The 27,456-nt window shown below is 38.0% G+C and overlaps 1 protein-coding gene across 2 annotated transcripts in view; it reads right to left on the reverse strand.

Annotated features, from left to right (window-relative positions):
* ESP4 (HEAT repeat-containing protein) overlaps positions 1 to 27,456 on the reverse strand; it is a 52,926-nt gene that overhangs the window by 5,509 nt on the left and 19,961 nt on the right. Inside the window, exons 7-23 of one of the 2 annotated variants that reach the window (XM_089169157.1) lie at positions 22,473 to 22,601; positions 21,787 to 22,329; positions 21,027 to 21,605; positions 18,222 to 18,290; positions 12,121 to 12,237; positions 11,784 to 12,029; positions 7,584 to 7,631; positions 7,354 to 7,491; positions 6,769 to 6,903; positions 6,561 to 6,623; positions 6,332 to 6,439; positions 6,116 to 6,199; positions 5,939 to 5,986; positions 3,329 to 3,403; positions 688 to 783; positions 524 to 604; positions 341 to 412 (exon numbers count right to left, since the gene is read on the reverse strand). In XM_089169157.1, the coding sequence (XP_089025283.1) occupies positions 341 to 412; positions 524 to 604; positions 688 to 783; positions 3,329 to 3,403; positions 5,939 to 5,986; positions 6,116 to 6,199; positions 6,332 to 6,439; positions 6,561 to 6,623; positions 6,769 to 6,903; positions 7,354 to 7,491; positions 7,584 to 7,631; positions 11,784 to 12,029; positions 12,121 to 12,237; positions 18,222 to 18,290; positions 21,027 to 21,605; positions 21,787 to 22,329; positions 22,473 to 22,601 (2,631 nt within the window). Of the gene's footprint in view, positions 1 to 340; positions 413 to 523; positions 605 to 687; positions 784 to 3,328; positions 3,404 to 5,938; positions 5,987 to 6,115; positions 6,200 to 6,331; positions 6,440 to 6,560; positions 6,624 to 6,768; positions 6,904 to 7,353; positions 7,492 to 7,583; positions 7,632 to 11,783; positions 12,030 to 12,120; positions 12,238 to 18,221; positions 18,291 to 21,026; positions 21,606 to 21,786; positions 22,330 to 22,472; positions 22,602 to 27,456 lie in introns of those variants that run through there. The other variant, XR_016175640.1, reaches the window with a different exon arrangement.

Consider the following 27,456-nt stretch of genomic DNA (forward strand, 5'->3'; position numbering starts at 1 on the left):
AGATGTTTATACTTTTAATAATAAAGCATCTAAAAAGGTGACTATATAATGTTGGATCAACTCGTATCTTATTAGTCAAAAATTAATATTTGAAATACAGGCCATAAGCCTTTATAATATTTATTTTATTTTTGAAGTGCAGGTTCCATAGCACCAAAACGAAAGAAAGAAAGAAAAGAAGGGGGGGGGGGGAAGACATTACTGCATTTAAACTGTTATCCTGGTTCAAGCAACAATTACATAGGTATCTACCTAATAGTGTAATTTACCTTACTTCTAGGAAACTGTGAATTGATGTTGTCGCATGAATCATAAGAAGCAAATGTTAGTTTGAACTCACCAGGGCTGGAAAAGCACCAATTGCTTGTAAGACCGTGCGCATGAATAACAGAGGAAGAGGAATCTGCTCAACCTGTAAGCAAGGTTATTTTTCAGTGACAATAAGTTATGACGGACTATATATATATATATATATATATATATATATATGGAAATGAAGCTGTCAGGTTCTCAAGATACATACTAATTGATTCAAAACCTTTGCAAGGACTTGTTGGGTGAATACTTGCCGTTGCTCAAAACAAGCATTGCATGCATCTGTGACCTGTAAATAGAGCAGCATATATCACATTGTACTACTAGGAGAAGATTATTTTCAGGTAACGGGAGGTTATTCAAAACTCATGCCTTCTTCAAAAGTATCCCATCTCTCTCGGGGTCTATTCCATGGATAGCTATCAACACTTCGGCAGGTGTAAGCGCTGGACCAAAATGAGACGATCCCTGCAAAGTAAACAGAGGGAAATGAGAAAAACGAATGAAATGCAAGATTCTAAGAACTGCTTAACTCAAAAACTTCCTACAAATATTCATCAAAATTCACTTTACTTCTCAACCATATTACTCAGATTTGAATAGGAAAATATGAGTTGATCAAGTTCCTTTCTTTATGAAATTGCCACTGACAAAAGCTCCTTTTGCTCAACACCTGCTGCTGCTGGCAGCTAGTGCCTCCCATGTAAGGAGCCTTAGCCTGGCTGGAGTGACATGATCCACTCTGGAGATCTAGACCAAGGGATGGCCCTAAACTGGTTTTTTGCTCTGAAGGGGAAGGGATGGAAATAGTAATAAATTAAAAGCCTTTTATTTGCTTGGGTAGATTACATAGGACTATTTTGGTAGTTTCTCTTTTAAGCATTAGCTTAGTTTGGTAGTTTCTTATTTCAGTTGCCTTCTATCTTAGTTAGGTTTCTATTAATTCAAAGTTTATTGCTTAATTTTTCTTGTAGTCTAAGGAGGTGCTCAGTGATGATATTTGATTATTTAAGTTTTAATAGGAAGGCTGTATGTTACTGTTAGTAACGTGATTTCCCCCTTTCTCCATCTCATTAAAAAAAAAACAAAAACAAAAAAAAACCCTGGGCCTGAACAGCGTGTCCTCCTGATGTAAACCAGGTCCATGGCTAAGGATAGAATTGGGATTTCCCTGGATCTATGGTTTACCCAGGGATTTCCAGCAAAGAAGAATGCAAATTCTAGGGTTATAGAGGGCGTTTTCACACTCTCAAACTCAGATACAGTGTGAACAGGAATTCTGGATATTTGCAGAAATCAGAAAACAAGTCTTAAGAAGTTACGGCTAGGGGAATTAGGGTCTGTCCTTGCTGGTTCTGCAATTTCAGAACTAGGGGTTTAGTGGTTCAGAGGTTTAAGAAGGTCTGAATTTGTATAACTTTGGGTTTTCAGAATTTTTTTTGGGCAGGAAAAATAGGCTGAATTGGGAAAATAACTAAGGAATACCTCCTAGGGCTAGGGGTGATCCTAGGAAAGGGGGAAAGAGGTCTAAAGGGGCAGGGGAAAAGGACTTAACAGGGGGAGGGGCCGCTGCTATTGTGGGGAAGAAAGGAGGGGAATCCAAATTGACAAGGATCCCACCTCTTGACCAAAACACTAAAAATGAAATCTAATTACTTAAAGAGCTCAATCCTAGATTTGGGATCTACTAATAGACATGCTAATTAAACTTTTAACTAACTTAAAAAGCACATGCTAATTTAAGATAACCTAGGACTCATCCAAAATAACTTTGAATCAAAATAAGACTCTTAAATCCAAACCAAATTCAACTCAACTTACTAATTTAAACTCAATTAAAACTTCTGAAATATTCTAGAAATAATTTCAGAATTTAAAAGGGGTAAAATACCCCCAAATAGGGTTCAGCCAGGTTATGGAGGCTTTTTGGAGCCATCCTAGGGGCCCCACTTGAGTTTTCGGCTGGTTGGTGTTTTTGTGTTCACATCAATGCAATTAGATTTATCTTCTAAGCTTTGAGCCTCCATCTCGAATATTTGGATGGTGAGCAACAATAAAAGATGGTACCAAATTTAGATTCTTAAGATGGATTAGGTTATGGATATTTTGATCATCCAAAAGAAAAAAGAAGTGAAAGTGGAGACTACCAATTAAGTGTGACTAAAGGAGTGTCAAATTTCTTTTTCGTTGTTAGATCATTGTTATATTTGGCCCCTTCCAGCGCACCATCTCCCTGTTTAGTCTGTTTTTCATTTTATTGGGATGTTGCCTCTCTCTTTCTCATACTTCTGCTACTCCCCATCTGTCAAGACAGGTTTATGCAATCTGTTTGTTGTATTGTTTGCTTCCTCTGGTAATGAATATTTTATTCAGAAAAAGAAAAAAAAAAGGGGGACACCTAGAAGTAGCCAAAATCGGAGATAAACTATATGACCGCTCAATAATGAAGGCAGCAAGAAGTAATTAGTTACTCAAAGGGCAAAAAAGTACTAGTAAAGAAAAAAGAAATGGCATTTGATGATGGTTCCAGATGATTAAAGTCTACTTGGCGGCTCTGAAAGACAATAAGACAATTGATAGAGGTGAGGAACATTTTGATAATATAGAATCTAGAGGAATCAAAATAAATAAAAATGGCCTTAGCACTTAATCACTTAACCATGACGCCAAATGACATCATCAATGATAAGTGATTACGTGCACAATGAAGGGGGTTTAACAGTAAAAGCACACATGGGAGATTTAAAATGAAGTTGATCTAGGAAAACATTTGCATCGAAGTTCAAAAAGAAATTAAGCAAACAACAAAGAGAAGAGAACACTAATCAGCAAGCCAACCCTCTGAAAAACACATTAAAAACCCTAAGGCATATTTCTATCTCCCTCTTAGACTAATAAGGAAAAAAAAAATGCATATTATTAAGCGAAAAGGAAAAAAACCACATGAATATATCATATCAGTTTACAAAAAGGAAAAGACTTTGAAAGTAAACATCTTCAATAAGAAAGGTACCTGGAGTATACATGCAAGCACTGCCTGGAACTTATCTGGTGGAAGATTAACAAGCTTAGGGAAAATTGACAACACCTAACAAAACCGGGTTGTAAATCATACAGGTAAATGCAGAAAAGAAAGCAAAAGGCATAGTTTATGGAAATCAAAGCAACAAATAACCCCGGGGGGGGGGGAAGAAGAGGATTTTGGGGGTCATAGAAAAAGAAGGATCACTCTCTTTAGAACAGTCACATACCTATGTATTGTACTTTGCATTAACCACACCAAATCTCAACAGTATAACTTTACTATGGCACAGAGTGTTGGGTAGAAGGAAGCATGGGAAGGATGTTGAGATGAAGATGTTATCTATAGTACAACAACAATAAACCCCAAAGTTTCATAGTTTGTCGGAGAAAACCATAAGCAGATGATTTAGTGTCCAGAATGCATGGGATGGCTAGTAACAGAAGTATATTGCTCCATAACAGTGCAAACTTCTAAGTTCTAACCGGGCAAAAGTCTATTCCTTTATTTCAGATAGAGCTTTACAAAAATCTATTCATTTATATCAATGCATACATATCTATTCATTTATATCAATGCATACATATGTTTTTAAAATCGACTTCTTAACGTAAACCATTTCATCAACACACCATCTGAAAGTTACTCCCAAGCATCCACACAAGGACCTAGTGAAGAAAAATACTAGCGACAGGACATTATTCATATTATCTTAAAAATTATAGCATTTTAGTGATTTCAGTCCAAGACATTTTATATCTTTTCAAAGCGTGCCACATAACTCAACTAACATTCAGTTTAGCAGTCAGTCATTTAATTGTTTTGGCTGAAAAATGTAAGATATGGAAAGAAATGAAGTCCTCGAATTGATGTGAAACTAAAAATTCAGCATGCCAGGTTCCTACTTCCTAATGCCATAATGCGGCGCACCCCGATTGTGGTTCCTAACCATCTAATGTCTCACTTCTTCTAGAAAGCATTGGGTGTTTTCAACACTATCCAAAGAGAGTAATTAAGGCATCACCATGGCAATGGTGAGGCATCCAAGCTCCTTCATTGCCTAGAGGGAAGACTTGGACACCTTGTTGGAAACAGCCTGGTATTGCCTCTTCTTACATACACCCCATAAACGTGGATAGAACTGGCCCTCGAAAACCTAAAAAAGAGAGCCCATTTCAACCACCCCAAAAGAGGGGTATCCAGATTCATATCCCACACCCTAAAGGCCTAAACCAAAACTTACCCTTTCCACCCAATTTGAGTTGGTTGTTGTACATATCTTGGCATTGGCCCTTATTCAATTGAGGTACATCAATAGCATGCCAAAAAACTGTAATAGACGTGACCAACTGATCAGACGTTCATTACCAACCATAATCCATACATAGACAACATAGTTTAAGTCGCCATACACTGAGAACCAGCGCCTCATGTAGCCACAGGGAAGGAGTAGAAGAGAAAACAGCCGCAGGTTTTCAGTAATTGACAGATGACTGCAGGGCTTCAACAGTACATCTGCAGGTACTCATTCACAGCAATAACCCAAGTCTTCATATAATATAACTAGGGGTTCATGGTATCAAAAGAAATATCAGCAATAGGTGGTTGCACGCTACAGGAAGAAACTCTAAGGTGTCCTTTAGAATAAGGAGGAGGAAGGACAGTAGTGACCGATCAATCTTTTTGGGCGCGTTTGATAACGTTCTTAAAAAACGTTTCTGGCGTTTTTCTGTTCTTTGGGAACGGAAAAACGGGTTAAAGGCGTTTGATAAAACGGTTCGTTCTTCTGTTCTTTAAGAACGGACCAGTCAGAAAAGTGTTCTAAAGAACGCTTTTTGCAGACCATAAAAAAGATGTTTTTACCAAAGAACAGAAACGTAAGTGATAAAATTGGTTCAAATTGATGCCTTAGAACAAGTTTATCAAACTATTTTTCAACCCAAAAAAAAAAAACACCAACATATTCTATTTAGTGTTTTAAAAATATTTTCAGAACGGATTTATCAAACGCCCATTTTCAAGTAAAGAACGGTCTTTTAGCACAGAAACATTAAAAAACGGTTTTGCATAAGAACTGGTTTCTCAGAACAGAAACGTTACCAAACGCATACTTTGATTCCATGTAAAATATTAACATGTTATCAGCACCACAGACAAAGACAGAAAAGAGGTGGATCCCAGGTAAGGAAGAAAACCAGCAGAAAATCAAACTGCAAGCAGAAAGATGTATTATATAACATACTGTCTCTAGAATTTATAAGGATACCCCTTACTCCTAGGTACTACAGAAAAGACTCATTAGGACAAGAGTAATATACCGAAAACACCCCTTGCAATAGCATTAATAATATAATAATGAAACTCTTATCATGATACAAATTAACCCAGCTCAAATCCCCAGATAAATGGGGCCAGCCAAAAGAAAATTCTTTCAGCAATCAACTTTATTCAAGGAGATACATCTCACAACTTTTCCTTAATGATGTAGAGGTCACGGAAGTTTGATTATTTAAGGACATTGCCAGAAGCATGCAGTCAAATCAATTCAGAACATGCCAACAAAATACATTCTTGTCTCAAAGGAAAAGAAGGGAATATTACCTCATCTTTTGATAAAGATGGCAATACTGGAATGAGGATTTCTACATCCTGTAACCGAAAAAACCAGATAATCAAGCACAAAAAGGGTCTTACTCAGCGATGCACCAGATCAGAAAGATCAGATACCAATAAACAAAACCTTCACTACTAGTTGAAATACAAAGAAAGATAATTTACCTTTAGCTTTGAGTCATATAGTTTTTTAATAGTTGAGATCAGCTCAGGTGAAGGAATTATACCATCCGTCAGTGTATGTAGAACCTGACACAAAGGGGAGGAAAATTACAGAGTTAATTATCATATGCTGACAGTGGCACAAGACAACACCCAAAAAAAAAAAAGTGAGAGAAGAAAAGAAAGAAAGAAAACGAAAAAGATGATTATTATGAAAACCTGCACTAGAAGGTTCTCGCATCCAGTTGGTGGATCTGAAATGATCCCAAGAAGTTCAGATGAAGAGCCCATGGTGCGAACTAAAATTGGAATATGTCGATGAACTGCCTGCACTGGTCTAACTGAATTAAGCATGGAGCATGCAGGGAAAATGAAACAGAACTACAGAAATAATAATAAAATTTCTAAAAGCAACAATAATAGGTAGAGTGGATATAGCAAACCAAACCTGCTTTACAGACTTCGGTAAGCTTTTATATATCACAAAGATTTGTCGAAAAAGTGAGTGCTTCTGTAGAGGAGATTCCACCAAAAGGTTGATTAATTTACCGTATAGCATGAACTCAACTTTAGTTTGAGAAACACAACAATAACCCCCTCCCCCCAACAAAAAAAAAAGTATGTCAGATTCTTGAAAATAGAACGTCAAAGAAGACCTTTGTACAAAGCGCAAAATACAGAGACATGCATCTTTGCGCATCTGAGATTGAAGAACATGTACTATCAGAGACAACTTCTTTGGTGGCTGCACTCACTGCCAGTTCATTTGCAGGCTTTTCCAAATCAGATTCCTGTAAAAATCATAATAAAACTATAAAATTAAAAAAAAAATGAAGTTTCCCATAATTAATGAAGTAGTTGAAACTAATTGAAGCAATTAAACAAGGTATTTCACTGATAATGCCCATCAAGTAATTCTGAGGGACTGGAGGGGGACTTGAAGCACACCCACAGGTTATGGCATAGAATCAATAATACAGCACAAATATATTTCTGAACCTACCGAATTTTATTAGAAATCCAAGTCTAGGCGAGAGAAATAATAATTTTGCTCAATCCCATATCAAAATTTTCAACCCAGGGAAAGTAGAAATAGGGTAAAAATATGAAACTTTGAAACCTCGGATATAGAAGGAAAAGCTATAGACAATATGTAATAAAAGAGAGAGAAGGGGATACTTGCATTATTCAAGGAAAACAAGTTCTGTTTTACTGATACCTATTGAATATAAAAATAATACCTTTGGCCCTTCAGTAATCGGTCCTTCTTCTATTCCCTCTGCAGCATTGGGAACATTCATTACTGAGAGTAGCATGTCATTGGCAAAATCTTCAATTTGTCGAGCAATACACGACATAGGATAAAGCTTGTTTGCCACCTGAAGATTAAGAACCACTCAAAACACAATAGTTTAAAGAAGATGCAAAAAGCCAACTGCAATTTCTCAGAGAAAACTATCGATGACATTACCAGACGTATTGCCTTCATCCGTACTTCTTCCAAGTGGTGAACTGCACTCTATCAAAGCACAAACAAATTCACACTCAAAATAACAACTAAAGACAAGTCTGTTGATAAACAACTTTCATAAATTCCAGATGAAAGAAGATTAAGAAATGAGGTATCTTTTCCTTTTTATATCCAAAAAACATATCCGTACTTCTTCCAAGTGGTGAACTGCATTTTATCAAGTATCAAAGCACAAACAAATTTACACATAACAACTAAAGACAAGTCTTGATAAACAACTTTCATAAATTCCAGATGAAAGATGATTAAGAAAGGAGGTATCTTCTCCTTTTTATATCCCCATTTTTCATTTTAAAGAAAAATCATTTCCGTATCTTCCAAGTGGTGAACTGCACTCTATCAAAGCACAAACAAATCTACACTCAAAATAACAACTAAAGACAAGTCTGTTGATAAACAACTTTCATAAATTCCAGATGAAAGAAGATTAAGAAATGAGGTATTTTTTTCTTTTTATATCCCCATTTTTCATTTTAAAGAAAAAGCATATTTGGGTTCAGAATACAGAGTCAAATAAAGCAGCAAATTATAGCTAGGGAAAATTCCCTATTTTAATATTTAAGCCTATTCTACTTGGTCAGTCAAAACTAAAGAAAGCTGGACACACGCTTAAGGGCTAAAGCCATATGCTGCAGCCTGAACTGTCTGAAGCTGTCCAGCTTTATTTGTGTCTTTAAGTAGCATGACCGATATTTAGGTCTGCTATGTCTATTTTGCTTCTTGAACATGGAGTCACTGGAAAATCCTTTTCATGTAGCTACACATTTTACGTCAACATACAAGAAGTTCAAGATCACTAATCCCTACGGAAACTATCTTAATTTTTTTTGGCAACCAGTAGTCCGTTTTTAAATCTATCTGTCAGTCAGTCAGTCAGCAGAGTAAACCAATGAATCTTTACTCACAGCAATCATGTCCACTACTGATTCAGAATAGAACTTCCCTGGTTTCAAACAGCTTGAAAAAATGCAAAAAAAAAAAAAAAAAAAAAAAAAAAAAAAAAAAGAAAGAAAGAAAGAAAGAAGAAAGAAAGAAAGAAAGAAAGAAAGAAAGAAAAGAAAAGAAAAAAGAAAAAGAGAGAGAGAGAGAGAGAGAGAGAGAGAGAGAGGGGTTCAGGAAAGATGAATCCTAATTGCTCATCCAGGTGCATACTAGAAGATTTTCATGCAAAATGAGAAACCACATAGTACAGAGAATTTTAATAAAAAACATATAGCGAAGAAAACAATAATGCGGATATCCAAAGTTTCAATAACTATGAGATATAAAACTGATGAGTCATACCATAAAATCATGGGAGATAGTAATTGAAACCCATTTGAGATAAGAAAAAACTCTTATAGAGAACTAATTGGTTTTGTGCTAGGAAGAAGTTATGTATCATCAAAAGGATGAGGGCCAAAGTCTAAGTTCATTTAGGGAGCAAAGATAAAATTAGGGTTTCTCAACCCAGCAGTTGGGGTTACCTAGAGGGTTTCTCAAACCCTGCGGTTGGGATCACCTAGGCTTTTAGGGCTTTTAGGGTTGAAAGGGTAGGGTATATAGGGTTCAGTCAGAAGGGTATAGGGTTAGGGTGCTTGAACTTGAATCTGATCTTGATTGTTTTCAGTCTCAGATTCAAAATTCCTAGGGTTAGGGTTCTGGGAGAAGTAGGGTTTCAAGAGAAAGATTAGGGTTGCTACTTGGAGTCGAGTGCTAGGGAAGCTGTGCAGATGATGAATCTAAAAGGGGAGGGATTCCTATGGTGGGAATTGGAAGATATAGGAACTACGGTTTTGGGGAAGAAGGGGGGGGGGTGCCGCAAGAGAGAGAGAGAGAGAGAGAGAGAGAGAGAGAGAGGAGAATTGGAGGGGTGTGATGGGGGTAGGAGATGAGGGAAGGTTAGGAATGAATGCTTACCAAGTTTAGGAGGCTGGGGAATGAAGAAAAGAGGGAAGAAAATTGATCAACCAAGCTGCTGCAGGCCTTTCCTGTGCAGGAAACCCTAATAACCCACTTGATCCATTGATCTTGACTGTAATTCTCCGTCAATAATTTTATACATCAAAACTGATTTGGTTACAATCATGACTATGTATTTATAGCCTTTATTAGATAACTCCTAGGCATGGTTGTCAAGGCGACAAGGCGATGCTAGGCGATAGAAGGCAGCAAAAACCAAGGCAACACCAAGCAAGGCGATAAGGCATTGCCTAGCGACATCAGGTTGCCTTGACCTAGAAATGGGCCAAGGCGGCCGCCTAGGCGGATGCTTTGACAGCCTTGCTCCTAGATAACAAAAAAATAAGTAGGACTAGACTCCTAATAAAATTCCAAGTTTAATTAGGCTCAACAGGACTCAATTAGGATTGCCCTAAAATTACAAAATTACCCATATGTTGGACCGTAACTTCCTGTACTGCTAAGCCGGCCGTAGGGTGCTAGGCAGCACAACCCTAGGCCATCATTTGATCCTCATGAGTCTTCTTGGGGTGGTGCAGGGTCCTATATCAAGAAGCTACTTACCTTATTAAGAGACTTATGGAAAGGTCTAGCAAATGTAAGAAGGATCTTATGTAGTCATTATTGACCTAGAAAAAGCCTATGGTAGAGTCTTTAGAAAGTTAACATGAAAAATACTAGATAAGAGAAATGTTTCAAGTAAATATGAAGACAAGGATGTGTATGATGATGGTTCAATGACAATTGTAAAAAGGGGAAGCGGCCAAGCTGGTGAGTTCCGTATTACAATTGGATTACATCAAGGATCAGCTTTAAGCCCTTATTTATTTGCTCTTATCATGGATAATTTAACCAGAGACATTCAAGATGAGCTTCCTTGGTGTAAGCTTTTTGTTGATGACATTGTTTTCGTATATGAGACATAAGTAAGGATTAATGCCAAGTTCGAGCCATGGATATCAACTGGCTTTATGCTTTGGTCATACTTAAATAAGTAATGAAGCGGTGACACTTGATGATTAGGAGATTCCGCAAAGTGATTATTTTAAGGCACCATGACTAAACCATAAATAAAGAAGGTGATATAGAGGATGATGTTTTCTAGATAATTAAAAAAAGGATAGGTGAAATGATTTGGTATACTCGGGGTTTTATGTGATTGATATATTCGTTAAAACTCAAATAAAATTTCGATAGGGCCATCGTAAGACCAGTAACGGTGTATGGTGCAAAGTGTTAAGCTATCAAGAAAATCATATAGATTAACTCAATGTAGCAAAAATGAGCATGTTGAGATGGATCATTTGGAATCTAGGAAGGACTAAGAACGACAATATTAGAGCTGGTTTGGGAGTAGCCCCCATAAAAAGCTACAAGAAAATCCTTTGAGGTGCCATGGTCATGTCCAATGGAAACCTTTAAGTGCCCCAATACAAAGGAGTGATTTTATCTAGATTGAAGAGCTAAAAGAGCTACAAACAAACCTAAAATAACTTTAGGAGAAGTGATGAGAAAAGATACACATGGCTTAGGCCTTGTATCCAGTATGACCGCGAATTGAGTCAATTGGAAGGTAAGGATCCATGTTGCCAACCCAACTAGTTGGGAACTTGGGATAAGACTGCTGCTTCTTGCAATTGTTATTGTATTATTGTGAAGGAAACATTAAGGAGCACAAACAGGAGACCCCTAACATGAGAAAAAATTCCCAACAGTACATCTCTCAATGGGCTACACAAAACTATGAGAGTATTAATGTAACTGAACTAGAGACAGAAAAACCTAATTTGCACAACTACAATGGAGTCAAAGCATTCTGCATGTTACCAACTGAAACAACAGAAATAAAATACCAAGCTTCTCTAATGTGAACTACCAACAAAATTTTAATATGAAATACAAAACACAACGGACTCTATTTCCCACAACCAAGAAACACAATGGAAAGAAGCTGGCAGTTGAAGAGAGTTTAATTTCCAATTCTCATTAATCTAGGAATCAGAAAACCATAAAAGGTAAATGAGTACCATATAAATTAGATAACATAACTAAGACACGCTCCAACAGATTGGTTTTTAAATCAAGAAAACCACACCGGAACAACAAAGCATAAACCTTTGGTTCTATGAATAAAATAAGCATTTCTTTTCCAGGTTGCAGGTGTCAACAAAAAATAAGGAAAAACAGCAAAATATAAACCTGTAAAGCAATCTTCAGGCAGGTATCCCGAATTGGAGGTCTCAATAAAATCAGGCTCCATATAACACTGAGGCCTTGAGTAACTCTATCCCCACTTTGCAGTTCCTTGTCATCTTTTTCGTTGCTTCCAGGACAGCACATAGACTCTAAAAACTTATAAGCTGTCTTTGGCAGATAAGGAACTTCTCCCAGCAACCTAGTTAATGATTTGTCTGAGGCAGGAAAGGAATCTCGAAGTGTTTCAGCCTACATATTATCTCTTTTTATCAGAAATAGTTGAAACACAAAATGAATAATGTACAAGCTTTGAAAGATAAATATATATATGAATACAGACCACAGTCATAAGAAATGTTTCAAATACTGAAGTAGCAGTTGTTGAAGAGAAGAAGTCATGATCTTGTTCTGCCTCCCCAAATAACCTATAGAGGACACGCAATGTCAACTCATGCCCCTGATAACACCCAACAACTTTCGTTAGCCACTTGAATTTTCTTTTACAGGACATGAGTAATTCCAGTTTATCAAATTATTCACCCAATGCTACACACACATCAAATATAGAAGATGCACATAGCTTTACAAGATTGATCCTACAATACACTTGAATGGGAAAGAGTTCACTGTTTCAGTTGCACAACACAAATAAGATTGAGAAAGAAAAAGGAAAAAGAAAAGGAGAACAGGAGGCAGATGATCATAGAAGCTTCAAGACCATAACTTATGTGCTAGCAGATCAGTAGCCAAATAAATATCACCACCCACAGAGCCTCTCTCACCAAGAAAAATTCCTATAATCTAATTACATAAAGCATACAAAAGATTTTGAATCTAAAATAACACTTGCAATCCATTAACAATGTTTTTCAATCTTAATACATGAGCTCAAGATTCACATGGATGCCATTTTCATAATATACGAACTCTGCATAAATACAGATAATCTTATGAGTGCTTTTAAGGTTTAATTTATCATAAGCTAAAGAAAGCCTACTAGTCTGTGAGTTTTAGAGATCAAGCATTAAGCTTATAATTAATTAGTGGAGGCAATTCTAAATGTGCAAAGTGCAAACTATTATAAGGTTCTCAGGAGGGAAGTGACACTGATTCCTACCTGAGCCTTTTGTTCTATCTTGGTGTGACATGAAACCAGGGATGTTCTCTGCCCTCAAATCTCCTCCTATTATTTGGTTCCTTCCAGTTTATTGTCCCTAATATGTGGGGCCTTCCCCCTTCTGTTTTGACTTCTGGTTATAGGTAGTTTGTGACTTCCATAGATGGTTTTAGAAGTACCATCTGGGTCTTATGAAACAAAAGAGCGATGATTTTTCCTATTTCCAACTATTCCACAGAACTGTTCAAACCAAATTTGATGACAAGTTGAAGATACTCGACTTGAACAATGGAAGGAATATGTTGATGACTCATTCTAGATGTATCCATAACCACGATACTATCCTCCACATGAGTTGCATGGAGACTGCAGATCAAAATGGAAATGGCCAATCGGAAGAATCAACAACATTGGGAGAAAGACATATCCTCGATGTTTCCTATGATGTTCCACCTTGTTTTTGGGGAATATTGTTGGCAGCATAACTTGATAATCTGCAGCTACCACCCCGAGTCTTGTCTTCCCACTGGCCTCATTAAGCGTTATTGAGTTTTGCACCCTTCATGGTGCCACCTAAGGTTTTTGGATGTTTAGTTTTACGAAGAGTCATCACGTTCATGGAAAATTTGATCAATACGGGTTGCACTGCATATTTCTGGGCTACGGCAACTCAGAAGGGTTACAACTGCCACCGCCCTTACACTAGATTATGACTTGTAACCATAGAACTATATATCGCTGAAATTCGGCGAAATATCGTCGAATTTCGGTGATACCGGGAGGGGGCGAAACGAAACCCCCTCCCGAAACCAGATATGCAAGATATTGCCGATTTCTCGGCAATATCTCACAATATATCGAAAAATCAATATTATTTTATTATTATTTTGCGATTTTTACGTTATTTCTTGCAATTTTTAGACGATTTCTCTCATGATTCTATCCCAATCTTACCAATTCTATCCCGATGATTCAAGACTCAAAAGTTAATGTAATAAATATAATTAGGAAGAGAATCTATATAGAATAATTTATAGATAGGAAGACATTTTATAGCAAAATCTTCAAGATTAATGAGCAATCTTACCAACTATATTCTAGCAATTTAGTCCTCAAAAGTCAACATGCCAAATGTGATTAGGAATAGTATATACATGAAATAATTTATGGAAACAATTTAAATTGTGAAGGAATTTTGTAATAGAATCTTCTGTTAATCATTCCAATTATGTCTGAATGATTTAGGTCTTAGAAGGTATGTTAAATGTGGCTAGGCAGGAGATTTAAATGGAAATATTTATAGGAAATAATTTAAATTTACCACATATTTGCATCAAATTTACCAAAATTATTGAGCAAAATAGCCCCAAAATAGGGGGCGAAATTTTTTGAATTGAGGGGCGAAATATCGCCGAGATTTCAGCGATATTTCTCCAGTTCGCCCGGTAGCGAACCCGGCAAACCGAGCAAACTTTTGTTCCTTGCTTGTAACTATAGATGTTGCTTTTTAACAGACAAAGCTGTATTTTTCATCTCACGCTCCACTCCAGGGGGATTACAAGGGAAGAGGACATGCCTTATACTACTTCTCTTGATGTTCCTATCGTAGAAGACACTTCAATTGAATTCAAGGATGGAGGACAATAATAGGAGCAATATTAGATTGATGGAGAGACCTAGGAAATTCATTACCTTGAAGGTTTTACCAGAGGAACATTACACAAACAAAAGCAAGTTGACAATACCATCACTACTGTAGCTAACCTGTCAATGCTCTCCAATCCAAGTCCATCAACCCCTTCTCCCTATAAGTCTTTGTTGGATCCTAACCTAGATTTACCAATTGAAATTCAAAAACCCTATAGAAATTGCACTCAGTATTCCATCTCTCATGTTCTTTCCATAGAAAGAAATTCGGTCAAAACTTGCGAAATTTTCCATTTTGGGAACCTCGAAAGGAAAAACTAGGGGACCAAAATAAAGTCCCAAGTTTCAATCGAAACTGTCGAAATTTCATCGAAAACTCTTGAAACTTGGTTCAACCCAGCTAGACCAGCTGGTTCATGAGAAAAAATAATTCTCAAATTTCATGGGAAACATGGGAAATTTCATGGAAACCTGGGAAATTTAGTGGAAACCTGAGACTTTTTCTTGTAAGTTTCATAACTTTCACAAATTTTCAATTTTTTTGTTTCTTAAATACCATGAGAAATACCCCCTCCATCAGGACTTCCCTATCCAAATTGCGTATTCTCTCAAACTAGTTATCTTAGGCATGTTGATAACTAGACTTACAAAGTTGCAGTTGTCAATTACCTTGACAACCATAGGCATAAAATGTCATGGAATGTCTATGTTCGTTGGTTGGAGAAGAGGATGTTACAGGTATAGTACTACTCAGCTCACAGGATGGATCCACCAAGGCACTCCTCTTGGCACTGAGTTGTACTTTCCTTTTATTGTCAGTTACTTTGTATTTGATGTTTTGAAGCTAGAAATTATATATTGAATGTTATGTACTTAAGTAGTTAAGTTTATAGTGTACTTCTTGGACAACTCTAAATTGATGTTATGTACATTAAATGACATATCTACACTGACTTTTTTAGCAAAATGCATGTGCCAATGTGTTTTTTATACTCTAATTAGCATAAATGCAGAGTTCCACCCTAAAATACTTCCTAAAACCTGTCGGAATTTGATGTCGAAACTTGCACGAAAAAGTCCTAAGTTTCCTCGAAATTTCTCGAAATCCCACCTAGGTTTCCCATTTTCACCCAGTCGAAACTTGAGTTTCCCTCGAATTTTTTTCTATGGTTCTTTCCTAATACTCTCTTTCCCATACTTCTGTTTCCACCTTGTATTATGTTCCCATCCCTTACAAATGGTGGGAAGCAACAGCCAATCCAAGATGGAAAGATACAATGAATCAAAATCAGAGGCACTTGGAAAAGATGATGCGTGAGAACTGAGAAGTCTCCAAGCTTCTTCTAAGAAAGAAATTGCTTAGTCGCAAATGGGTATTCACTAACGCATGGAAGATAAGAATAGGACTAGTGGAACATACAAGGACAAGCTGAATGCTCGAGTGTTCGCTCATGCATAGGATCGACTGTCAAGAAACCTTTGTTCTTGTCGCGAACATGAATAGTATCAGAAATAATCATCTTGTGCACAGCCAATTAAGATTAGAATTTCAAAAGTTAAATGCAAAAAAGGCTTTCTTCAGGCAAAAGATGGCTTTATTCATGGAGATCCTAAAAGAGGTTTTGACATACTGTGGTAACTAATAAAGAAACCCAGGCAAAGCATGTCATTTGTATGGTCTAAAACAATCACTGAGAACTTGGTATTGAGACTTCCATATACCATACCAATGGTGTCAATCGGCTACAAACAAGGGGGTGTTAACCACATATTGCTCATCAACAAGAAAAACCAGCACGCCATGTTGTTGATTTGTTTTGTAGACGAAATTGTCATTACTAGAAGCAATATTGATGAGATGAAGAAGTTGAAGGCCAACTTGGAGATAGAATTTGAAATCAAGCCACTAGGAAATCTAAGATATTTCCTTTGGGGGTTGGCATTTGCTCATTCTACCCAAGGAATCTTCCTCCCACAACAGAAGTATACTCTTGACCCGATATCTGAAACAAAAATGTTGCAGCGTAAGCCTGCAGATACCCCTTGGAACCAAACACTCACCGAAGGAGTAAAGATGAAGATCATGTGGACGAGCATAGCTAGAGTAGCTAAGTCATTTAGTAAACATGTCTCATACACAGCCATATACAGCATTTTCAGTTAGTGTGTGAGCCAGTACACGCATAATTTGCACCCCACTCACCTAAAAGGCAGCAAACAGGATATTGAGAAAGGTGTTTTTCCCCTCCCCAAAATCGCTTCCAGATAGAGGCCTACACGAGTGTCCTGATAATCAGAGTTTGACCCTTGGAATATTGCAATTACATTGGTGGAAATTCAGTGACTTGACTGCAAAGAAGCAACCTGTGTTGCTCAAATCAGTGCTGAAGAAGAATTTTGGGCTATGGCCCGTGCTATTTGTGAGCTTCTGTAGTTTCAAGGCCGTTTTCATGATTTATGTGTTCTTGTTCAGCTGCCTGTATGCCCCCAACGGTGAAAGATGTTAAGATTTGCACAAGTTTGGATACAGTTGCAAACTAAATTGGATCGCTGCAATCTGAAGTTTCCCTTTTTGAACTTTCTATTTTTGTTTGTTTCTAATTTTCTTATTGCTTGGTTGAGAAATAATCTCTCTTAGGATGGTTTCCATTTTTAGTAGTTTCTATTTTGGACAGAATTTTCTGTCCTTTTTCGTAAAGGACAAGATTACTTGTCCCACAAGTTTGTAATTGATGAGGAATTAAAGGTATAAATAGAGGGCCTGTGATTTCCCAGAATCACAAGGAGCAGTTCTACCCTGCTGATTCTACTTCTTCTTCCTTGCTTTCTTCTTCAATCTCACATCCGATTGATTCTCAGAGTGTGATTGCTAAGAAAATCTACATTAAGTGCAGATCATAACCCAGTGCAGCACGGCGGTATCATCCACACTGAAATAGATGGTCATTTCATCAGGAGAAGCTGGAGCAAGGAGTAACAGATTCCATTTATTCAGTCTAGATACTAGCTAGCCAACATTCCTACAAAAGAGTATTTACACAAAAGTTACGAATCCACTGCTACCAAAATTGGGACATTTATGCACCAACTTGAGGGGGAGTGTTGTAAAATGGCTACAAGGGTATTCTAGGCTTAGATATTATCATCTTTGTACCTATCCTAGAATGTGTTCTGATCAATTAAAACATGCCATTATTAATAATTTTCCACATTAAGAACTCTGAGTAAACCTGCCAAATTATGAGACCATGTGGCTGAAAACTGCCTAGCATGATAAAAGTATTCCAGGTAAATGTGTCAAGGAACATTTTCCAACAAATTTTCTAGTATTAGTTATATTTTTCAAATATGAAACAAGTGAAACTACAAGGAAGCAATGAGGACATGATGGAACTAGAGTAAGTTTAATACACAACACAAAAGAAATATAATCAGCAAGTACTGTAACAGCAAAGGAAAGAAACATTCATGGCAAGAAATCCAATTTTGTTTTCTTACTTGGCTCATAACTTGAGATGTTACAGTCAGGCTATTATTTAGAAGATTTAACACCTTTGCACACTCTTTTTTGTATAAAACATACAGTAAGCAATAACATAACCATGGAAAAATAAAATAACATTGCAAGTGCGTGCAAATTTAGGCACAAAAAAAAGCCTTATTTAGTGTTCATTTACCTCATGATTTAAATAATCTGATAATATATGCTGCTGAAGAAGCTTCCATGGGTCTAACTCCAAAGGATACTGCAGAAGAAGACACAAAATGCTGACTGAGCAATAAAGTAAATAATCTTTAATATAACACTAATGAAGTCATCCAAATATATGCATGACTAATGCCTAAAATTTCAACACTCTTAACCATTTGTAGTGCTACATTTCACTGGAATTTCAAACATTTAGACAATTTTGACCAGGCTGAGATGAGATGCAACTTGAAATGAATTAGTTTAACATCTAAATTTAATTTTCAGCTACACCTAGAAACTTTGACTGTCACATCTCACTAAAATTTCAGCCAGATGTTACCAACCATGCATATAAACAAGGATCACAATTTCAGTTTCAAGGCCAGTTTCAACCTGGCCAAAAAAAAGAAATTTCCAGTTTCAACCGAAATTTCAGTCAAAACCTAGTATCTTTCGATCAAGGTTCTAACCCTAGGTTTTAGGACTTATATGGCCTCCATTTCATCTGATTTCTTGCCTCCTACCTATTTAAAGCATAAAACTGAAGTGTTGGTTCTAAACAAAATGGAACTAATAGTTTGCAACAAAAAAAAACCACCAAAAGGTTATCATTCAATTATATTGACAAATGACTGGTTCCGACAAGTAAAAACTGTATTGCCTACAGGCGCAAAATCATCAACATATATGAATTGTTTGATAAAATGGTTACATATACAACAAGTCAACAAAAAACAATAACCAATTAGCAACTACAACGTCCCAAACTGCAGTTCCATGTTGAGTGCCTGGCTGGAACTGGTGAATCTCTCAAAATCCCCAAAGGAGGAGCAAAAGTGGTGTTTGAAGGCAAAGGAATTGTGGAAATAGAGTGAAATCAACAACCAAGAAAAAAGCCAATGGAGGGTCGAAACCTAAGCTGCAAAACAGAGGCAGAAAGGTCAAAACTTGCAATAGCAGTGACTGTTATTAAAGGAATGGACCAAAACTGGTTGAACCTTCAGTTGAAACTTCAACCTGTGTCAGTCAAAACCTTGAATTTCTTGCTGAAAGACGCATGATAGTATTTCGGACCAGGGTGACATCAGCCCTTGTAGTTTTAGGATTGAGCTGAGTTGTGTTCCAAGAATGAAAAAGGTACAGCACCAACACTTTAGTTCTACATGGGAACCCTAAAGCCATACCTGGTGTTTTCTATTTCAGCTGAAATTTGTCAGTATGATAGTTCTAAAAGCCTACTGCCAAGCCTCAAAATCTAGGTGTCAGAATTTTAATTACCAGTATTCTAAGTGATTGGCTGCTTATTGAAAGTGGATGTTTGGTCAGAAACAGAGGAAAAGAAAATTATTTCTTTTCTTGGATTTTTGACTGTTTTGGGACACTAATTTTCTTTTTCAACTGAAATTTTTCTACCACAACAATAAGATGTATGACCTTCACTTGCACGGTTGCACCAACCAAAGACTTGAGAATATTCCACTTCCCTTTGCACTGTTTTTTTTTTTTGTGAGAGCTATCACAGCAGGATCAGTCCTTTGTATTTTTCCCCTTTGTAACAGAAAAGTAGAAACAGTAAGCAAGACTACCTAGAGGCATCGATCATCAACCAACATTTAAATGCTTCCAGAAAAAGTTCTTCCATCACTAGGAACATTTGTTTAGACAAGGTCAATTCTACAAAATGAAATCAAGATGAACATTTGCTTTACCAAGAAAATAATCATTAACATAGTTGTTAACGCTTGGTAACCTATAGGACCACTTCCTGGAATTCCAACAGCACTAGTAGAATTTCAACTGCAAGGGTCTGAGCGAGAATCAGCCCAAGAAGAATACAGCCTAGGAGAAAATCTGGAATCGGCAGGCCAAATCCAGCGAGAAAGAATTGACTATTGCTTATCCTACACTAGATGACCATTGATGGTCACCCGAATATAGTGCGAATGGCTTGTTCAAGACCCTGTTGATCCTATCTTTCTGAGGCAACTAGTCTAAGAAGAAGGCATAATCATATCTTAGGCCATCACAGAATCAGCACACTAATAATATGACTGCCTTTCATCTCTTAGAGGATGATTAAGCACCTCCCTGGCTCTCTCACAAAAGATAACTGGGGAAAAGCAGCACTTTGGTACTGCTACCTCTCTTCATCTCTTACAGGTGATTGAGCACACCAAATCCCATAATTCATGCTTGTAGAAAATCAGAAAAGAGAAAGAAAAATTAAACAGGTTTCTGAATCCCTTAAAACACTTCTTGAAGAATGAAAGGACAAGAACTCATCCCCATCACGCTCACCTTCCCCCCCCCCAAAAAAAAAAAAAAAAAAAAAGAGAGAGAGAGAGAGAGAGAGAGAGAGGACTTTTGCATAACCAGGTCTAACACATTTCAACCCACTCAACTTGATTTTGGACTGGGTAGCAATTTGAATTAATTGCAACAATTGTCTAAATCGGACAGATTCAGCAATAATTTATACAAATTCAAGGGACTCTTCTAAAAGGTAATTCAATAAGGATATGTGAATTATTAGGGCACCGATTGACTCACAGCATCGACCTCTGAATTGATTAGATTTCAAAACAAAGCTAATGATATACTGCATAATAAAGGTCGCAAGAGAAGAGAAAAACAGGATGTTTCTGAAATATCAGTCTAATAAATCTCAGAAACAGAAGGGGGAGAAAAAACAAGTAAATATCATTAGAATCAACCAAGGAAGCAGGAAGGAGTTGCAACATTACTTAACAATAAAAGAATATACAAAAAGGTATGTTAATGGGGTCACTACCTCCATTCCCAGACAAGCAAGCAAAGAAAAGCGGACATGTGTGCCTCCTGCAACTTTTACTTGTTTATAAGCTTCAATAATGTGCAGAAATGCCGATTTTTGTAGATGATCTTTCTGTCCATCATCAAGGTCAATAACAGGTGCTGACATCTTAGGAAGTATATATTGACTACACAAATGAACAGATGTTGCTGTCGTCTGACTTGTGCTAGCAGGATTGAGTTCCTCAGTCCTATCTACTGGCATGGAACCAGTTGAAGGAAAATTCAGAGAACTGTCCAAACTAGTAACTTCGTCCTGATTTGTCCCTTGTAAATCAGCTGAGGACAAACGAGATGTATCAACAGTTTCCAACAGTCCGTCACTGTAGACAGAGGAATCCAGACCAGGTATCCCATCCTTAAAATTCCCCATATCATGTGCCTCTGGTAGAATGGCTGAAGTGTCCTCCACTACAACACTTGAACTAACTGCCACCTCAGTGGGTTTGACTGCTTCAGTCAAATCACTAATACTAGAAGACACCACAGTGGTATCAGTTGCCGCCGCTGCTTGATGTTCATTAGTCAGTTGAGACTTCTGCAGGTGGTAGGAAAACACAAACTGCTCTTAGCATCCCAAAACCAAAAACGCCATCAAATCCAATTCAATTGAAACAGAGAAATAACACAGAGACCAGGAAAAAAAGAAACAGAGGAAATAATCATTGCAAATGAAAGTAACACAGGATGAGCTGATAGTAGAAAAAGAAACCACGTACATTGGCATCATGCGATGTTGACGGTTGAGCACTTAATAACCTAGCTATCTGCGGAAATGCACTAGAAAGTGAAAGAATATTTGATACAAATGATGACGGCTGTGTGCCTTGGGTACTATTTCCAACCGTGCCTGTGATATAACCTGAACTTAGCATTGGTTCTTCATTCGCTTCAGCTTTTGGACGGGTTGAAGGAAGGTAACGCATATTAGCCATCACCACTTCAGCTAGCAAATCAGCAGAGATGCTTGATATAAGGATCTCCAAAGATCCAGCAGCTTTTTCACCTTGGGCAACCAAAGCACCAAACATCACAAGAAGTTGCTGAACACGTCCAGAATCTCCATCTGTTGACCCAGTCAACGGAATTTTACCCTCAACTGCTTTTGAATCTTCAGTTGACATCTCCACAGTAGACATTGGTCTAACTCGTTTTGTAGATATGTCATCATCTTGTACTGAATCACTAATCTCTTGTAATGATCTTTTCTTCCCAGTCTCAATATGGACTTGACAGGTGGATTCCATCGAGGGTTTCTCTTCCTGTAAAATGTTTGACCACATTATAAAAGACACCACAACCAACAACTTGTATGCAAATTCACATATGTATTTATCCACGGGCAGAAAACCCAGTGGATGGTGTGAAATTGAAATTGAAAGAATCAAAAACAGAGAACAAATACCTTGAGAGGATATGCCTCGCCTGCCCCTTCTTCTACAGTTCCATTAAAGTTAACAACTTCACCAACGGTTTTTTCTGCTGATAGCCCAGCTTCCAGTTCTTTAAGAGCACCAACCAGACGATCACGCCACTGCAGTCATTACTATTATAAATAGCTGTTATGTTGTATATGTTATACTACACTTAGATGAAAAATGCAGCATTTTAACTATCAAAACATTACAGAAAATTTGTCAAAGAATTTATCTTAAGTTTGTGAGGGAATTTATCTTCATCTTCCATTCATCTCTCTGCAAAAGATATTTAGCAAGTCCCTCTAAAAAAGAAAAAAAAAACACAGCAGAGCCAGCAAATGTAAACCGACATACTAACATGATAATGATGCAGGTAATGCAGATACAGCCTTGAACTGGACTATTATAGTTTAAAATCAACCTGGGGATGATAGATATGGGTGCTGGGCCTTTGTCCAACAGGGTTTTGTGGTCATGGGCCTACTCCATGGGCCTAAAAGTTGAGCGTAGACTGAGTACTAAAACAGTTTACTAATTGATCTAGAAATGAAAATTCTGCCCAACTAAAGTTATACAACTATATATAACACCCTTCTCCTTCTCCGAGGGAAGAATTAAAACACTTCAGATTGTTTGATATTTTCTCTATAGTTTTCTGAGGAATCTTATGCCTGTCTGCTGCTGCAACTATTTCTGTTCAATTTGGTAAAAGGTCCAAGATTGAAGAAACTCTTAAGGTTCTAGCCTTTTAAGTGAGATCAAGCCAAGATCCTTGCTGTGGCTGAACTGACAGCCTTCAAACTCCATTGCCACTCAATCCAAAGCATCTACAAGGCTCCTCATCCAGGTATTTGGCAGCCTACATCCCATCCCCCTTTCCTTTCACCTCCTTTTTTAAGTTTTTTAATTTTTGGACTTCCAAGAAACCCAAAATTTAAGTCAGACTCGCACCAATTTAACCATCAACATTGGACCATAGTCTGACCATCATCTCTGTACACTATTCCCTACTCTCAGACCAAGTTACAGCCTGATTCCATCATCCTAACCCTAAAAACAAGAACCCCCAGATATTCCAATTTAGCCATCCAAACCCAATCAAACTTGGAGGGTTATAATTGCATATCCTTACCTACATTCCCTCCAAGTTTCAGCCCATTCTGACAAGCCAAACCCTAGATCTAATGGTTCTTGATTTGAAACCCTAATTTCTCCCTCAGCCCAACCAAATTCTCCAAAACTTTGGAAGATTACCTATCTATTACCCTCCACTATCAATCCAAATTTCACAAGATCTGAAACCTAGAAGTCTCCCATCTACATTATTTAGTGATATCTCATTTTCTTCCCCATTTCAAGAAATCATCATTTTGCTTCGAAACCTGACCTAGTCTCTTTGAAGCCTAACCTAACCACCATGTTAATGAAGGCAAGTTGTTGTCCTCGGGCTTGGTTGAATCTTGCTTTCTTTTCTTTCAATCTTGAACTTTTCCTTGATTTCAATTCAGGGTTTGGGGTTTTGCGCAAGGGGTATAGGTCAATTCTGGGGTTTGAAAGGGTGGGTGAGGGCTGAGGGGGAAACAGAAGGTTGTAGGGGAGGTCTAGGGATATTCTTGCTGTAATTTAGGGTTTAGAATGAAGGGGCAGCACAGTCTTAGGTTTCCTGGTTTAGAACTTTCCAGATTCCTGCCGCAGGTAAGAGAGAAGAGACAGGGAACTGTGCGGGGCTTTACGGTTGGTTTTGGGGTTGGGGATGGATACTTGCTGCTTCTTGAAGGAGAAGGAAAACGTAAGCTTCTCCTAATGTTAGTGATCAAGAACCAATCAAGAAATCAAAGAGACGACAGCTTTAGATGCCACAGGGTTCCCCTCTGTGGGATCCCACTCAATACCTTGGCTAGAAATTCTCAGCAACATTAGTGATCAAAAACTTATTTGTTACAGCAGTAGGCCTTTGAGTTGATAACCAATAAAATAAGACTCCAAGTGGAACTCAATAGTAGGGAGTCCTACTTCTAGAAAGATCTAAGACTCAAACTTGGAGTCTTGGACTCAAACGCCTAATCATAACTGACAATCTGAAATAAAGATTCAGTTAGGATTCTTTAATTAGAAAGAATCCAACTACATAACATAAAAGGAATTAAATTTAAGAGAAAGGACCAAAGGGTTGTGCAAGGGCCTGGCGGCGGCTATGGCTTCTTGCGGCTCTCGTGTGGAGAATGTTTAGAGTTTAAATCAAGGCAACTTGTTTTAGAAGTTTCTTAAGTGGCTAGGAGTCTGTAAGGATATGGTTACTCTTTCCTATTTGGACCTAAGTAACTGAGTTACTTTCCTATTTACTCCATTAATTTGTTATCTAATACCCCGCAGTGGATGAGTAAAGGAAAGCTGAATATTTAGTAAACCAAATTGCTATTTGGAGTTGAGGATCAGGTCCATGCAGACTCTCCATTGACTACCAAGCATGTCTGGGACCTATATAGGAGCCTTCACAGGTCTGGGACCTAACCACCTGATGTGACCAGTTGAACACCCCCCCTATAACTGGGCCCATAAGGCCCAATCCACAGCTGGCCGCTGAATACCCCAGGGGTATTTTGGCCATTTTTCTAGCCTTTTTAGGGCTCAAGATGGGTCTAGTTGGAATCCCCTGAATCCAAGGGTTATGGATCTAACTTTATTTCTTTTATTTGAGTTAGTATTTTGTGAATTATGAAATAGTCCCACCTAGTATTTTGTGAATTATGAAAGAGTCCCAGTTTAGTTTAAATTCTCAAGTTGAGCTGTGCTTGGTTTGGTCTTAGGAGTTTTATTCTAAAGTTGTTGTTCAGTCCTTATTATCTAAATTAGGCACATGAGTTTTAATTTTTTTTTTCGTTCTTTTTTTAAATCAACATGTGCTTATTTAACTTAACTTAAAGTCTAATTATTAGCATGTGTCTTTTAGTAGATTCCAAATCCAGAGTTGAGGTCCTTAAGCAATTAAATTCCAATTTTAAGAGTTTTAGTCAAGGGGTGGGATCCTTGTCTATTAAGGATCCACCTAAGTTAGGGTCTTTTGAAGGCTAGAAATAGTCAAGTATCCTATGTAATTTTTCAGTTTGGATTGAATAAAATGTTGACTTTGTGGAACAAAGGGTCCTAGTTCTCTTTGGGAGGGCCACGGCAGATTTCAATGAATTTTTCATTCACAAGCAGCAGCTATTCCAGGTTCACAGCAGCCATTAGCCATCTACAGAAAGCTCTCACAAGTAAGTGACACCTCCAGCCCCATTCCTTTCTCCTCCCTCTCACGCAGACCCCCCCCCCCCCTCCTTTTTTCCCCTTTCTTGCGTTACCATAGACCCCCCTCCACTTTCCATTGTAGGTCCTCCCTGTCCCTTCCCCAACCCCAACAGCTCCCCCATTCCCCCTCCCCTGTTCTGCGCATAGCAGAAACATCACCCCCCCCTAGAAACCCCTCCCCTTGCTGTTTCAGACCTTTAGGCCACCTTCCTGCAACCCTTCTGATCCCTTTCCCCAACCTGCCCAGCGCTTGTGAGCCCCCAAACCCCCCCCCCCCCCCCAAAAAAAAAAAAAAAAAAAATAGTCCCCTATTTTCAGGCAAATCTCTGAGAAACAGAAATTTCAGCAACTTAATTTGAAACTTCTGAATCTGAACCTACTTCGACTCCCTGCCCTACCCTACAATCCAGAACAGTGAAAGCAAGTTCTGAAATTACAGAACTACAAGCGCAAATCTCCCCCCCCCACCCTAACCGAGATTCCCTCCAGACCCTAATTTGAATTTGTAGTTAAAAGTTCAGATGTGAACTACTGTTACAGCAGGGCTTTTCAGAGCTGTAGAATACCTGAATCGACCCTCTTCTTTGTTGGAATTCCTAGGCAGCCTTAGATTTAGGAAAATTACTAAAATACTTTCATCCCTAGATCTGGGTTTACATCACCACCTTTCTGAAATAGCTTCTGAGCGGCACTCTAATTATTCACTAGGTAGGTCCGAGACCTATGCAAGGAATCCCAATCCTCCACACCTCCAATCAGGAGGACCTTTCTAATAACTCCTCTCTCTTTTAATTCTATTTTCAGCTTTAAAGAAACCTCCCTTAAAATCAAAACCTGTAACTCACCTTCTCCAAGGTGTTTCCCAGTAGGAAACCTATTTCCCTCAATTGAAAGGTGCTACAACTGGAAGCCTCCCATTGACAACCCATAACTTCAACTTAACTTTCCTACTTTTCCAGCCTTCCGAACCCCTAAACTTGCAACTGATTGTTTTATATGGTTCTCCTTATCAGAACTTCTTTCCATATGAGGAAACCCTCCACTCTCTAGAAGCCCCACATTTGAGTGAGTCATGAAACCAATTTCTCCCCATTGAAAAGTGTTGAAAGTCTCAGGACAGCCTCCCCTTGACGGTCCTAGATTTGATTGAAGTTTCCTACTTTTCCAGCCATAAGAAAATACCATCAGTCCTTCCCAGATCCCTAAACCTGCAACTGATTGTTTCATAAGGTGATACATAAAACCCTTTCCCTAGAAGGGCCCCACATGAACCTAGTTACAGCCCTTAGTTCCCCCTCTAGACCTTTGACTTTAGAGTCCTAGTTTCCCTTGACTAGCCCCTAACTTTTAGGAAATGAGTCCAGCAATTATAATTGGCTGAAATTCATATCAGTCTTTCCCAAGGCTAGCATATCATTACCCAAAAGCTGCATCCGCATCTGAGCATTCCCCATGTACACTAAATTCCCCCTCACACCCATCACTAAACAGAAGCAACTCAAAATGCTGCAACTGAAAAAACCCCATGCACTGTGCTGGATTTTGCCCAATACAAGTAAACAGAAGGCTAACGATAAGTATCCAGATATATAAGAGCCTTATCCACCTGATTACGATGGTGATGAAGATGGCGAGGGAAACCATAAATTAAGATATACGTGGTTCAATGAAACCGAAAGAGTC

The sequence above is a fragment of the Hakea prostrata genome, chromosome 1 (genome assembly GCF_041222555.1).
Source record: "Hakea prostrata isolate BN-2017 chromosome 1, UWA_Hpros_2, whole genome shotgun sequence".
In the NCBI taxonomy this organism is placed as follows: Eukaryota; Viridiplantae; Streptophyta; class Magnoliopsida; order Proteales; family Proteaceae; genus Hakea; species Hakea prostrata.